At 44.2% G+C, this 16,275-nt stretch overlaps 1 protein-coding gene across 1 annotated transcript in view; it reads left to right on the plus strand.

The window, feature by feature from the left end:
* The window catches only part of LOC138511068 (uncharacterized), a 3,073,423-nt gene that overhangs the window by 1,959,614 nt on the left and 1,097,534 nt on the right, over positions 1-16,275 (plus strand). The window contains exon 15 of the mRNA XM_069626568.1: positions 11,319-11,450. Coding sequence (XP_069482669.1) covers positions 11,319-11,450 — 132 coding nt within the window. The remainder of the gene's footprint in view (positions 1-11,318; positions 11,451-16,275) is intronic.

Raw genomic sequence — 16,275 nt, forward strand, 5'->3', positions numbered from 1 at the left:
ATTATCCGTTGTTTTTATTTGTGCGTCCTTATCATTAACTATGATGTCGATATTGTCTCCTGTATCTTGAAGGATTGTTACCAGCAAGCTTTTCAGAGGTTTGGTCAGAGTTTACAATTACCACCCCAGCCATGTTAGCTTTATTAGTCTGTGTTAGGCTATCTCTCTTTGAAAGGAGGTTACGTGGTTTACTCAGATGGGAGCAAGCCTGAGTTACCTCATTTGCCAAATACAGGGATCTTAGCTTAGAATCAGCTTTGCTTTCTCAATCATTGCATAAACAGATGCTACGCTCATGTTTACTTACTTAGGAATGGTCACAGTAGCACCAATGGCACCGGAGCGCAACGTACCGGCACAGACATGCTTGTCTCGTTCGCACCTGGATTGCAAATTTGTAGTTCAAAGAACTACAATACCGCTGGGAAATGTAGTTTTCCCGGCTAAGGTGCGCGTGCAGAGCTCTGGCTCTGATTCAAGCCGCCACCAGATATATGCAAGTACTTTAGCCTTAAAAAGCTCTTTAGCACAGCAGGATAATTATATAAAGCCCACAAACAGTAATAAAAAACAATTGACGGAATTCAAAAGCTGCACTGGGATAAAACCTTAAAATGCAACCAAAAATTCGATTCTTGCTTAAAATGCTATCTTAAAATGCAGTTCTGGTAAAAAAAACAGCCTCAAATGAAGTACAACAAACAATCTATGAGGCAAAAGAAGATACCACCCCTTTTATACCGGCACAGACCGGCTTGTATTACAGGTTGCCCAGGGGGGAGGGGGGGGTCCTCAAACAGAATTGTGTATCTATATCCAAAGAAAGCATTCTGCCATTGTTTAACCTTACTCATTGTCTATGTTGTTTTCGGTGCGAATACTGCGGGCTAACACAGTCGGCTGTAATACCACCGAACACAGGGACTTTCATCGCCAGAAAAAAGCTGGAGGGAAAACAGACAATATAGCGCCCAACTTGTGATAGGGCCAGCCCTTAAATGCAGCGGTAATACCGTTACCACCGCATTTAAGGGCTACAGCCTAACTTGTGATGAGGCCCATAGTGTGTGGTACCGCATATCATTGTACAGATTTGCCATTATAGAATTACAGAGTGTGTTATTGAATTGTGTATATATCTCTACCTTATTTTTATATAAAGAACTGTGTTAGCACATGAAATAGTTTGTGGACATTCCTTTGTGGGGGCTTGGGGACTCACTGTACTTAAGAACCAGCCTGCATCACCTCCTGAGAGCTTAAACCTTGGTTGCTCGTCCATAGCTACCATATATTGGCTGGAATGCTCTGTGCCTCTACTCTGCCAAATACAGGGCAGGAGTATGGATACCCCCTCCAGTCTTTACATCAATGTCTTGAAAATGGTAATCCTTCCAAAACTACTTTACCACTTCATGACCCTCCTAATACAGGTACCCAAAAACTACTTCCAGTCATTACAAAAATGCACAGGGACATTCATATGGAACCACAACAAACCCAGGGTGTTGAGACAATTCATGAGAACCTTGAGGCGCAAAGGAGGCCTGGGGAAGCCAGACTTCAGACCATATTATCTGACGACACAGGTCAAAGTGATTAGAGACTGGTTTAGGGACGATCGGGGGAAAGTATGGCGTACCATAGACAGGGCAGTGGCAGGGGCCCTGTTGGAGGAGGCCCTATGGCGACAGAAGGAAGACAGACCAACAAGTATGTATTGCATTGAATGAAGGGCACTCGTAGGTGAGGCGTGGATGAGTCGGTGAGGCAGGTGGGCTTGACCACCTTCCCCTCCCCACTGATACCCTTGTTTAGAAATCCTCAATTTACACAGGGTAAGAGGGGCGGAGAGTTTGACAAGTTTCAAGAGAGGGGTTGCAGAAAGCTGAGGAACATGTTTAACAGGCAAGAAATGAAATTCTTTATCCAGTGTAAACAGGACTTCGAGTTAGGAGGAGAGAGATTCCGCTATCTCCAATTGAGACACTGGCCGCTTCACTCCACCGTTATGAGTGCTGCCACCAGGGAGCTTAGCTCCTTTGAAAAATATTTCATAACGGCTTCAGGGGAAAAATACATTGTCTGGGCAATCTATGGTGTCATCGAAGAGGGAGAGGAGCCTGGCAAAAGGAGGTACATGGAGAGATGAGAGACGGCAGAGTGGCACCTGGTTGAGGGGGAGCAATTATCCGCTCTATGGGCACAAATCCCCAAGCTAGCAAGGGCAATTCAGATACAAGAAATGTGGACAAAGTTGATGGTTTAATGGCGTCTTACCCTGGAGAGGCTGCACAAATTCTACCAGGCGGTCCCGGAAAGGTGCTGGAGGGAATGTGGGGAAGTGGGGACATGGGAGCACATTTGGTGGGAGTGCCTTTCCATCCAATCATACTGGACGGGGATCCAGTCAGCACTGGAAGAGATCTTTGAGGTACAACTGACAAGCTCCTGAGGGATGGCCATCCTGGGACTGGGAGGGATTCTAGAGGAACTACCAACAAAGTCACACAAAAAAGGCTTATGTAATTCTGATGATGGCAGGGCACTGGTGGTAGCCCAAGAATTAAAAAGAAAGGAACCCCCCACTTAGCATGAATGGGTGGGGAATTTATGTAACTTTGTTGCACTAGAGTGAGTCACTTACTCCATCCAGGGGGACCACCAACTCTTCCTCGTAGAATGGGACGTAATACTGAACTTTCTCCAGCGGGACGCAAGGGGAGCATGGTGCCCAAGGAAAATGAAATTTTTGGGGGTGATTTGACCACAGATATCGAGAGGGACACAAGAGGGCCATTACTGCCGAGGCCATGGAGCTGGGACAATGCAGTGACACGAGCCACAGTTGAGGGCCGCAAGAGGGACACATGGGTGGGTGGAGGGTTGAGTCTGTTAGGGGACAAAGAAGGAGGGAGGGTTCGGGACAAGGTTTTGACATAGGGATTGGGACAGGGCTTCAGCTGGGACGGGGGAGAGAGGGAAAGAAGAGTTAACATTGTTTTGTTTCGTTGAAAATGCTAATTAAAACTTACTTTAAAAAAAAACTTCCCCAAGATATTTATTGTGGATGACTTTGCAAGAAAGGGGAATATTTTACAATGCAGACCTACAGAAGAGGCTGCCTTGAAAAAAATATCATACAAGATATGACATGATAAAAGAAGGGCAATGGCAAATCAGCATGAAAATGATATTTAGGAAGGGTCTGGATTGACTTTATCAATCCAGCATCTGAATAAAGACTTAGTAACTGGCAGAGTAGCAGTAGTAGCAGTTTCAGCAGGAGACGCTGAGTGTTGGTCTTTCCTTGCTATTGGTGAACTTGGAGGCGGAGCTTGCCATCAAAACCCCCTTCTCCCCGCATTGTGGTGCAGGGTAGCGGGAGTAGCAGTTTCAGCAGGAGACGATGAGTGTTGGTCTTTCTTTGCTGTTGGTGAACTTGGAGGCGGAGCTTGCCATCAAAGCCCCCTCCTCCCCACAGAGCTGGACGGAATAGCGGGAGTAGCAGTTTTAGCAGTTTGGGCTGCTGGGCGTGGCCGTGGTGGTAGCTACCTGACCTGGAGGACCGCTGGCTAGAAGCAAGTAAGTTCATGAACAATACTTTAAGACTGCTGAAGGCGCCCCTCAGCGGATAAGGTTGAGGTGAGGGTGGCCCCTGGGTGGCTTCTCTGATGACCCGTAAGAGGGAGACCATAGGTGTTGAATAAGCACGGGTGAAATGGGCAGCTCTAATTAAAAGCCTGAGGGAAGCGGATCGCCACTGCTTGTGACAAACGGCATAGAGGAATCATCAAACATAGACTTAAATTATCCTGACGGAACCAATTCCCCCCCTATACCCGCACCCTACCTCTGCTGTTTCAGGCGCCTATTCTGTCCTCTGTTGGCCACAAACAAACAGTAGAACACTGTTTGCTGATCGAGTTAAACTAGCACTACCAGACTGAGAAGAGACCAGTATTACCTCTAAAAATGAAATCGAAACATGTGCCTTTGCGCAGTGACAAGCACCACCAGTTAAATCTCTCTGCCGTGTGCTGTGTGCCATGTTGGAGGGAAAAAGGCAAAGCCCAAATCCCTTCCTCGAGCAAAAAATGACAAACGTGAGTAAGTGTATCTGGCAAGTGAAGCTCAATCAAACATTGACTCCTTTTTTGGAAACAGGTAGACAGTGACAAAGGCCGCACAGCAGAGTTCAGACCAACAGGCAAACACTGTACAGCAGGGACTGGCCCAGGATGCTCAAAGTGACCCTGAGGAAGTGGTCTCAGTAGAGGTAAATAATTCATTGGATAATAATGGCTCCCTCCTCAAGTTATGTAAAACCATTTAAAGGAACTCCTTGGGAGCGGATGATTTTGCTCAGGTCAACACACAAGCGTCTAGCCTGTCGCAGTCACCTGACTTATAAAAACTATTGACAACGTACAAATCAACATCAAGTGAGAGTGACTGCGAGAAAGCCACACCTTCAGAGTCTTCTATTGAGGATTCAACCTTAACGCAAATATCGACAAAGGAGTTAGCAGGCCCCTTGGAAGCAAAAATTGAAGCCCTTCTGCAACTGTGTTCCAAATATTGCAGAGGAACAGCGGGGGCTTAAGCCGATTGTAGCGAGGCTACTGGAATTGTCACTCTACAAAAACCAAGACCAGGAAACATTGGACCAACAAGATAAGGAACTGCCAGACTCTCCCAAGCTTCCTCCTAATAACGAGAGGATCTAGATCTGAAACTCAGGACGATCTAAGGATAAGTGGAGCCCCAAATGTGGGCAGGAAGGTATATCATTCTCCTTCTGAGTCGACCAGCCATCACATCCTTCTATGTGGTGGCTGAATCAGAGAGCTGTGCACTAGAGGCTCTTCTGGTAGAAAACTTGCTCATAAATACTCCACAATCACTTCTTAGGAGCATGCGGCATAGTGGTCCCCCCGATCCCTGCTAACGTTTTCTGTCTAACCCTATACAAAAGAAGGTAATGACAAACCTCCGGACTCAAAGTGACTGAGGCGAGAAAAACGCAACAGAAAAAAACCTTCACTAAGGACATAGGCGATGGCATTGTCAGTATGGTCCAGCTGCAAGGCACAATGGATAAGTGGATTACTGCTGGCACAAATGAAGGTAAGACCTCTTGGAGCATTTAACAGCTGCAAGAGATAGAGCCAAAAAACTATGCTTCAACAAACGAAGAAGATATTGCTGATAATCAGCAATTATGGCAGGGCTTCATATCACAAGGTTTAGTGGCTAAAAGCACCTCAAACACAGATGATGGCTTTACAAGCTGGGTCCGAAGAACACAGGGGCCAACTCCACCCCGCGAAGAGGGGAGGGAGATGGGGAGAATAACATGTCCTGCAACAGCACTGGATAAACCTCCTTACCCCTCTTGTGGAACTTGGTTGAATCACGTGGAAGAACTATACCCAGCAAAACAGGTGTCTTGGCCAGCCCATGGAACAAGAGTATATTACTCAGGCCTGCACCACATCAAATTGATAGAGTTAAACCCTACAGGAAATAGTCCTTTTTTAAATTGTTCATGGCTACTGGAGTTGTTGCTTCTGATACCAGAGCTTAAAGCCATAACGAGAAAGGATTTTAGCAGACTTGAATTACCAGCTCGCAATAGTGTATCAAACTGGGTTGTGGTGAATTTTGAATCTTCCTTTGTATTGGAAAGTGTTTGTGAAAATGCAATGGCTTTGAAGGAATTGGGTTTTGATATAATGGTTTTTCGCCCGCAGCTGACTCACTTACGTAAAGTTGTGTATTTTACTAGCAACCATGATCTTCACAAGCTAATTGGGCAGGGGGGAGGATTGAGCCAAGGTTAGGCAGAAAGGGCATTGGTCTCCGGTCAAACAAGTACTTTATTTACCAATAGTTGGGGAGGAAAAGAACTGCCTATGGTGATTTTGTGGAACTCGAGGGGCCATGGTTCCTTCATGAAATACAAACCAGCACTAGAATTGATAATGAAGGCACACATTTTTGCTTACAAGAAATGTGGCTAACCTCGCAGTTTCAGATGGATGGATTTACTACCTTGTTCAGTCTCTCTCCACGCCCAGAAAAGGTGTGCCCAAAGGGAAGTCTAGGTGCTAGAACATGCGTGTCCCTCATTGAATACCCCCTCTACAAGTACCATCAGAACACATCATGTGGCCAGATCCTAAACCTAAATTCTGGAATAAGGGCCACACTGGGAGTAATCGTTTATGACCCTCCCGGTGGGGGACAAATGGTAGGACTGAGGGAGGTGTTGATAGACACCCTTCGGAAATGGCCCACAAAATTTCCAAAAAGTGGTATCATATTGGCTGGGGACTTTGTTGATTGTGTCCATTCTAGACGGGGTACTTAGCTAAGGGGGAGGAGGGGATTGTATCCCAGGGCAAGGGGGTGGTGTGAGGCCTTGGCCGAGTTTGATCTCTCCCCATTGAGGGTCAAGGAGGATGAAACCCAATCACATGGTCTAATGGCACCTTTTACAGTTGCATTGATTTTATTTTTGTAAATGCAATAATCTGGAAATACCAGCCAGAAATGACAACCACCTTAACATATAGTAGTGATCACGTCATACTTCGTATGAATTGCATCCCACAGATAAAGAAGCCTGCTGCTTTGGGCAGTATAAACCCGATGGTGAATCACCAAGGTAACAGGCTTCGGTGGACAAATTCCAGAATTGAACGTTTTGATTTGACCTTAAAAGAGTTAGGTTGGGACAAGGTTAAGTTACTATCGCATTGTGGCTGGGAACTGGGCAGAATGGTGTCTTTGACCCCTCAACTCTAGATAGGGCACCATGGTGCATGATAAGCTTAATGGAGGGAGAAGGTTTGATATTGCCAACGCCAAGAAAAAGAAAGAGCTAAATGCCCTGATTTGTAAGACCAAATGAATATCATACCAGAGAACAAGAAAAAGGTACTGGCAACAGTGAGTTTGAGATTTAAGTCGTGGCTTAGAGGCCATAGACATGGATCAAATTCTGCTGCTTGGAAGCACATTAACTATCTTATATGAACAAATAATTCCAAGAAATTCTGGCATTTGATTCGTACAAATGAGGCAGGCAAGGCAACCATGGAAGTGAATAGTGTACTGGAGGCACAATGGGGTGCATTCATACAGGAGCATTTCTGGTTAAATTTCTGAAGCATAAGAAGAGGAGGGACCCGCTCTATGAGGTCTTCATTGGCTGTGGACTGCATTAAGGACATTGATTTGGAGACTATGATAGTTAGAATGAAAAACTCTGGGGATAATGGCCCAGATGGTTTGTCCAACGTGACAATAAAAAGTTACCCTATTTTTTAGGTTGCTTTGCTGCGACATTTCTTTCTACACATATGTGATGAAGGAAGGATTCTGCGTGCGTGGTGGAGTTTGATACTCATCCCTGTACACAAGAAAGGTTCCCACAACCTGCAGGCCAACTTCAGACTTTTGGCAATGCTAGATTGCAGTGCAAAGCTCTATGCTTCAATTCTCCTCTCACTTTTGACTGACTGGGTGAAGAGGGAGGGACTTTTGCCCTTTCACCAGACAGGCTTTAGGAAGGGGACTGGAACAATTGAACAGTAGCCTTTGTAGACTACTCTGCAGCCTTTGACAGTGTTAATAAGGTTAAGGCTGTGGGAGAAGCTGGAAGGGTGGGGTATTGACCCCTCATTGTTGTATTTCATTAAAGCACTCTACTCTGACATGGAGATCAGTGTAAGAACATCTCGGGATGCTAAAATCTCCATGGCCTTTGATACCAGTAGACGACTTAAGCAGGGATGCCCATTGACCCCCCTGCTTTATAATCTATATGCATCTGAACTAGTAGTGGCTCTTAGAGGTTTCTGTAACTTTCCACCTAACTATGTCAATGAAGCACTTCATTGTATTACATTTGCGGATGACAGGGCCATTCTAGATCGAATGCCCATAGGGTTGCAATGCTCGTTAGAGACCCTCTATGTTTTTGCAAAAGAGCTGGGACTGAGCCTATATCTCACAAAAACAAAGATAATGATTGTGGGTAAAAGGGCAAATGGAGTGATACCTTTCCACTGGAAGTTAGCCAGGGTACCTTTGGAACAATGGGAAGAGTATAAATATTTGGGAGTCATTATTAGACCTAGAATGTCCTCGGCACACATATACCAATCCATTAGTAACAAAGCTTGGAAGAAATGGTTGGTATTAAAGAGAACCATAGATTTCCATGCAAGATGTCCTGTGGAGGCGAAGATCAGAGTATACAGGTGTTCTATTATTGCCTGCATTTTGTATGCCCTAGAGGTTTTCCCAATAACATCAGTCAATTGGCTCCCAAAATTGGAGGCAAAGATTTTGCAATCTCTAGTAGGCTTACCTGTAGTGGCCCCAGTAGAGGCGATACGGCTGGAGCTGGGGCTTCCTTCGCTGATCTCACTTTGGGGATTCGCAGCTTTCAGGCTGTGGGCAAAAATTCTGTTTAATGGACCGCAGGAGGTGACACCACTGAATCTCAGAGCCTTGCACTCTGGACGCATCTCCAAAACTGATGGTACAGAGAACTGGCTCAGCTGGTATCCTCTCACTTCAGTGAATTAAGTATAGACACCCTTCCCCACTCCTGGCAGGAGTTTTATCTTCTTAAATTGGAGCAGAATTCTAGACAACTGGACATGTTGCAAGCTGTTAACCACTTAGCTAAATTATGCTGATACGTAGAATATGCTCAGAATATTTTCAGCAGGGGTTTACTGTTGACTCCCAGAGAACAGGGACGTCATTTCACCAAAATACCAGGGATAGCGGAAGTGGCATCACACAACCCTTGACCCCTGATGACATTTGGCCCCACCCAAAGTGATATCACAGGAAGCGATGGAACACAACCTTTCACCCGTTGACAAAACAGGAAGTGACATCACATAGCATTGTACACTATGAAAAATATGTGATGTACATTTCATACAAGAATGAATCGGCATGTGTATCGTTAAGATCAGTGTATATAGACCCATATTACCAAATTACTGTGAATGCAAGCAGACGTCCATGACCAAATGATAATGATATGTTATTATATAACACTTACACTAAAGCGCTTTATATAGAAAAAATATACAGCCAATATCACCCAACCTGTGTTGGTACTCATTTATCGACCTCAGAAGGATGAAAGGCTGAGTTGAGGTGTTTAAGAACAGACTAAATCAGTGACTCACCCTCTGAAGTGTGCCTGAAATAAACCTTTAATGAGTCTAGCAATTATTCAGTGCTTTAAGTGGGCCGGGGCCTGCCGGGGCCGGGCCCCGGCAGTCTCCAGAAAGTGGGGCTGAGCCGGGGCCCAGCTGGGGCCCCCCGTCCCACACAACATTGCGGGATGCATTATCCCGCCGCGGCCGCAGCCCCGACGGGAGATGCGCCCGTCATTATGTTGGCCAAGCTGACAGAAGTGCCAGCCAGCCACAGCGACGCTGAGGCTGGTGGCACTTCTGTCAGTTAGTGTAACTCCCTCTGATGACCCCTCATCAGGGTCATCAGAGGAAGTTACTGTCCCTTTGTTTTCCCTCCCCAGGTCACTGACCCCCGTGGGCTCCGTGATCTAATATGCAGATTAAATCATGGAGCCCGCGGGTTCGCAGAGGGTGAAAGACACCTCGGGCTCAGTGATAGCAGATAGATCACAGAGCCCGAGGTGCCTTTCTCCGTCGGCAAAGCTTTATAAAAGATGCCTTGAACTGTGTACGTTTCAAGCCATCTTTTATAAAGGTAGAAATATTTCTATGTTTATAAAAGACAGCTTGAAACGTGCACAATTCAAGGCATCTTTTATGAAGCTTTGTCGACGGACAAAGCCACCTTGCGGTTTGTTTTGTCCGTCATGCGTTGAATTGTTTACGTGTCAAGCCATCTTTTAGAAACATAGAAACATGTTACAAATATCTATGTTTATAAAAGGTGGCTGGAAACGTACACAAACCATAGTAAGGTAAGCACACAAGTGTGCACAACTTACTATGGTTTGTGCACTTTTCAAACCACCTTTTATAAACATAGAAATATGTAACATTGCTATGTTTATAAAATATGGCTTGAAAAGTACACACACCATAGTAGTACGCATACAAACATATAAATGCTCACATACATTTATATATTTGTTTGCGCACCTTACTATGATTTGTGCACTTTTAGGCCACGCCCACAATGAAAGCCACGCCCCCAAACGAGGCCCCCCCCTCAATTTCTTACCCCACTTAAAGCACTGCAATTATTGTATAGAATTCCAGAAAGACACATTATTTGGTATTCCTATTCTTTCTTATTTAGGGTCAGTGCTGAAAGTGTTAGACTTGTGCCACGTTTCTTCTTTTTTTAGGGGGCCTGAACAAGAAGGTCAGCCACTCCAGAAGTAAAGAGCCACGTGGTGCTGGCCACAGCCCAGGAGCTTGCATTACATGAACAAGACCCCTAAATGATGTCCCTGCCAGAGAAGCTACCTAACTAAACTAAGCACACCTGCATTGACCAGATTAGTACTTGCTATGCGTCTACATTTCCTCCCAGTGTTTGAGAACACAGGGTCATGGCTGGGAATACCAAGGGAATGCCAGCTGTGTAGACTGTGTCGGAACTATCTTGAGACTCAAAGGCACAGTCGTACCAACTTTGCAGCACTGGAAGAGGAATATAAAAAAGCGTATATGAAGTTTAGGCTTGGGACAACAGATCAATTTTAGTATATGATTTTGGCAACAGAATCCCTGGTGATAGCCTCGGCCGCTTATCATATCTGGCAAAGGCTCTGACCAAGATGAATATTTTAATTGAATGAATTACCTAAATAAAATGAAATTAATTATATTTTTGGATTTTAACCTAATCGTTTATTAGCTTAAATTACCTAAATTAAATTAAATGAAATGAATTATATTTTTAAATTATGATTTTAAGTAAATACCATGTTATGAAGTGATGATTTGAATGCTTTCTACCTCATCATATTACCGGGTTTGAGGAATTAATTGAACGATAGAATAATTTTAAGTGACGCGAAAAAGTGAACAATTGTTTTAATGTGTTATTGTCCTATGAATAACATACCGTGTAAAAGGTTGACAAAGTTCTACCAAATGGACTAATAAAAATAAAATAAATAAAAAATGCTGGGATGTATAGAGAGGCAAACCAAAGAACTGAACTGCTGCCAGGTAATGCACGATTCATTATGTTTTTCCAGCTTGCTCACACCACTCTAACATAGGTTAATTGAAAGCCATTACATTTTTTTTGAATGTTTTCTCTTTTCTTAATAGATGAAGATCGTGCAAAAATTAGAGCTGCGGAGTTGTTGGACGAAAAGCGTCAGGCGAGGCAAGTTCGGATTGATAAACGGTGGCCCCAAGTTGCCAGGAATATTTGTAAGACCCATGGCCACGCACGTGCTGGTAAGGAATATACACAGTTCCTAGCAAATGAGAACTATAACATGATGGCTACCTTCTGGATTATAACTGGGTTCCCCAGTTCCATAATAAAAGTTAATTTGTGGAATGTCCTTATAAAATAGGAAAGCCTTATAATATATGTAACTACAATCTAGTTGGGAGAACTCTGCTCAACTGCTATTTATAGGTTATGCGATAAAGTGCACCAAACGGTAAATTATAGGGCCGCAAGTCGCAGCGGTGTTTGGTGGCACTAAAGATGCGCAAAGTCACATTACAGAATTTCAAGGCGACTTGCAATACCCTTATAATTTATGATTTTGATACTTTATGTTATTGAGTTATGTTAGAAGAAAAGAAAACGGTAGACATTTTTGTTTAAAGTAAACTTTTTTTGATATGTTCAGATTATTGCACATGTGGTGTAAACAGGAACAATTAATATAACTGTGTGCTCACTGTTGATTCTGAAATTTAATTGCTAGGTTTCTTTGACAGCTTGCTGACGGATTAGAACCAACAGCAATAGTGTGTTTTCCTTCACTGACACATCTGTCTACATGTCACCATGCCGGTACAGATGCTGGGGATCCCTATCAGGTGTGTCTGCTTTATGCAACAGCGTGAAGCAGGTGGACCCCAGAGAGATCCATTGTACACGCTCCCTGCAGGCAGCGTGTACAATTGAAATGAAACCCTCCCTGAGAGGCGAGAATGTCGGGAGCATTTCATTTCGATTGGAAACACTTCTTACCATGCGAGCATGGAAAGCAGTTATCCGTTTGAAATGAAACCATGCCGGACATGCTTGCATGTCGGAGAGGGGTTCATTTCAATCGTGAGTGCTGTTTGCCATACGAGCATGGCAAGTGGCTTGCACAAACAAAATTGAACGCTGCCGGGCATGCCAGCATGATAGGCAGCGTTTACTCACTTTGCACTGTGGAGTGCAAGTGTGGAGTGCAAAAGGCGGTGTACAGGTTTGCATGGCACCCTTTGCCCTTTATGTTTGCACCCCGCATTGAAAATGTCAACAATTTTGCGCCGGGGAGCCATTTACATTTCAGTGGAAACGTAATGGCTCTCCGCCGCCAAATTACTTATTTGGCCAACATGAAGCCCTATATGGTTGAAACAATGTTATAAATAATGATATACTTTTGTGACATTATACAATTTGTATTTATCCTGCAATGAAATGCACTTTCTAACTAAAAATGAAAACTGTTTTTATTGATTGAATCCAATATAACATAATGAAAAGAAATCACATTTTGCTACCTGAAACCAAATTCCTCTTTTTTACTGGATGAATAGTAGACACCATCGAGTAAATGCAATGTCCATGGCCCTGGCTCCTCACTCTTCCCCCGGCAGCTTGCCGCCAGAAGAGGCAATTGGTTGAGTCCTTTATGATGTGTTGATGACAAAATAAACAAATACATTCAATTGCCAATTGGCATGCAGGTAAAAAAGCATAAGTATAATGCTTAGTCGAAGAGATAGGTGTTACGTTTACTTCTGATGAGTGTCACACTAGGACACAAGCACATCTGTAAAAGAAGAGCATTCCATAAGGTTGGGCCCAGAACCGAAAAGCTCCTGTCCCTCTAGTCTTAGGGAACGCATGAAAGAGAAGGTTCAGAGGGCTGTCGGTTTCTTTCTGGCACATGCAAGATAACCTGGATCAAACCCTTGCAGGTATTTCAATACCAAATAATACATCTTAAAACCAATATTTCAATGGATTAAATCCTCCCACAGATTCTTCATCTTAATATCCTCAGCACAGCTTCTATTCGAAGATCTCAACAGGGGGCGTAGTCCGGGCCGACAACACCTTCCTCGTCTCTTGTACTCCTCAACTCAGAATGTGAAATCGGCCTTCATTTATATAGTACTCAATGCACCCCCCTCACCTCAGTTCATTTCTTCTGTGCGCTAAGCATGCTTTTTTTACAGAACGTTTCTAAATTCTTCTATGCTACTATGCTGGCCCCCAAGCTGTCGGGTAATAAGCCCTGCTGGGACTGCAGTTTCAAGATGTCCATCACCGACCAGCACAATATGTGTCTGGTCTCTGGGGATGGACCGTGACATGGAGCAGTGCAGGTCGTGTCAGTCCATGAACCTGAAGGGTTGCGGTAATATGCAGCGATGTTGGCGCTAGGCAGACCCCCATTGAAGTCGCCGGACTGCTTGTTCCTGAAATCATCAGAGGCCAACACAGAGGAGCAGATCCCAACAAAGGATGATAGGGAGGGCCGGCACTATAAAAACTATAACAGGCGGAACAGGGGTGCAGGGACAACATGGTGGACAGGGCAGATGCACTTGAGTGAGGCTCCTGAGACCAAAACCTGGCCAAACTCCCACAGAGACTGGTGTGGGAGTGGGAGCAGCATAAAGACCGCCCCCCCTCCATCTGGGCAGCACTCTGGCGATGCGAGGAGTGGCACTGTAAGGAACTTCAGGAGAAGAATGGTGGGTGCTGAATGGCAGACCACCATCATTGGAACAACAGCATGGCAAGAAACCTACCACTAAGGCGACTGCGTACATGGCTGAGTTCTGGGACAGTACACAAGTCTCTTTTATCAAGGGGGACCTCATGGCATGCCTGCAGGCATTGCAAGATACTCTGTAGTGTGAAATGGTGGACTTTAAGGCAGGAATTGTGAAAAAAACATCACAGATCTAAGGTCCAAAATGAATTCTTCAGGGGATCAAGTGAGTGATGGGGAACACATGTTTCATGGTTTGGACTCCCAGCGACCAGTGAATGCTAAAGGGGTACAAAACCTATAATCTGCAGTGTACAACCTTGAAACGAAATGCAAAGACCTTGAGAAAAGATCACTCCTTGATTACATTTGCCTGAAAGTCTTGAATGAGGAGACGGATGGGGCTGACATGGAGGAAAGGTTGCAGGAGATATTTTAACTGCTGTGCCCTGGAGAACAACTCTCCCTTATAGAGATTGACAGCACACAGAGTTGGTCCGCATGCACCCTGGGCAAAAGAGGACATGCTAGTGGACATTTTCTTTAAACTCCACAGATATGGACTCAAAGAAGAGATCCTGCGAGTTGCCAGGGAGGAAGGGCAGATACACTTCAGAAGCTCAAAGACTCAGTTATTTCAGGATCTGTCTTCAAGTATTCTCCTAAAGAGACAACAAATGAGAACCTTTAAAGGCAAGTTGTTGCAAGACCTTCCCCACTGGCATCCAATTTGAAATTTAGGGTCAGAGACAAATGTTCACCAGTCTTAAACAGGGCTGCAAATTACTGGACCCCCAAACACCTCAGCAGAAAAAGAAATTGGTCAACTCGAAAGATAAACTCTGATCATCTGTTCAGCCAGGAAAAAAGAATAGATACCGATAGATACCGATCTAGAAAAGCTATTACTACAATGACAGTTTAAAGGGGACATGTCCCAGTTAGATGCTAAGAAACAATCATGCTAACACCTAAAGGGTGAATGTGAGAAGATAACTGGACTAACAATACGTAATGTTCAGGTGCTCAAGCTTGTGTGCTGTAAACAAACAGGAATCCATTAGTGCTACGGGAAATCCTTGAAGTCGACAAACTGAGAATTTCTAAAATTTAACAAAATGGTTGAACTTCTATGTTGCTTGACAAGTCGACTAGTTTTGATGCTAGAGAGTCAAGGAGAGAAGACTGTGTTCTTAGGAAAAGGTTGGGGGTGAGGTAGCCTTGATTGGAGTTTGGTTTAAGGGTTTGGGTCCTGAGAGACAATCCCTTATTAACATCCATGAGCCTTTTGTACATATTGTTATGGGGTTCTTTTAGCGGTGTGAGTTACAATCCATGCATTTGACTGCGTTTGGGGAGAAACCAGCTGCCAAGAAAGAGATATTCACCCTCAGATCAACAAGTTTGTGTCACTGAATATATGAGACCTGAATATGAGGCCCGAATACGCCAAAGAAAAGGAGCTGCGTGGTGCACCTACTAAAAGACTGAGACACAAAAGAAGACTGTATTAAAGAAAGACATCTATTAATGAGTAACAAATTTAGGTGTAGAAACAGGGAATACCCAATACAGTTCGTAGCCTCTGCACTTACTAAATCATTCAGGAGTGGTGATCCTATGCAAGAAAAAATTGGGTATGGTAGTTTCAGATGTATTGGAAGACAAGGAGGGCAGATGTGTGGCAGTTAGAGGCACAATAGGGGCTCTGTGGTACACGACTGTCTCCATATGTAAAGCAGATATACTTCCTTGCTTTCCAACATCTCAAACTTTGCCAGAGGAAATATCCTGTGTAGGGATCTAAATATGCTAATGGACAAGAATATGGGCCAATCGGGGGGGACACAATTGTAGAAAGTTCAGGCATCGCACAATTAAAATGGGAGTTAGCCAACTTGGGCCTGCTCGATACTTGTCGAAAGGACGAACAAGTCCGATAAGGATTGTTCTTATTTTTCACACACACACACTCTATAACAGAATAGACTATATATTTGCAACAAACACTTTGAGGGATTCAATAGCCAAAGTCAGGATAGGAGATATCACAATATCAGATCACAGCCCAGTCATCCCACCGGTTTCGCTAGATAAACCCCCTCAGGGTACATATGTTCAGACACTACCCAGATATATTCTCAGAGACCCACTTGTTAAACAAGAGATAACACTGCATATTGAAGACTTTTCAATAACAACCCCCGGCGGTTACCACCCACAACAATGCATGGGATGCATTTAAGGCAGTTATATGAGGGTGAGTTTTGGCCTTCAGAACTAAAAAAACTAGAAAATGATAAGGTATTAACTGAACTTAG

Source organism: Ambystoma mexicanum, chromosome 6p, assembly GCF_040938575.1.
Source record: "Ambystoma mexicanum isolate Mex_15411 chromosome 6p, UKY_AmexF1_1, whole genome shotgun sequence".
In the NCBI taxonomy this organism is placed as follows: domain Eukaryota; kingdom Metazoa; phylum Chordata; class Amphibia; order Caudata; family Ambystomatidae; genus Ambystoma; species Ambystoma mexicanum.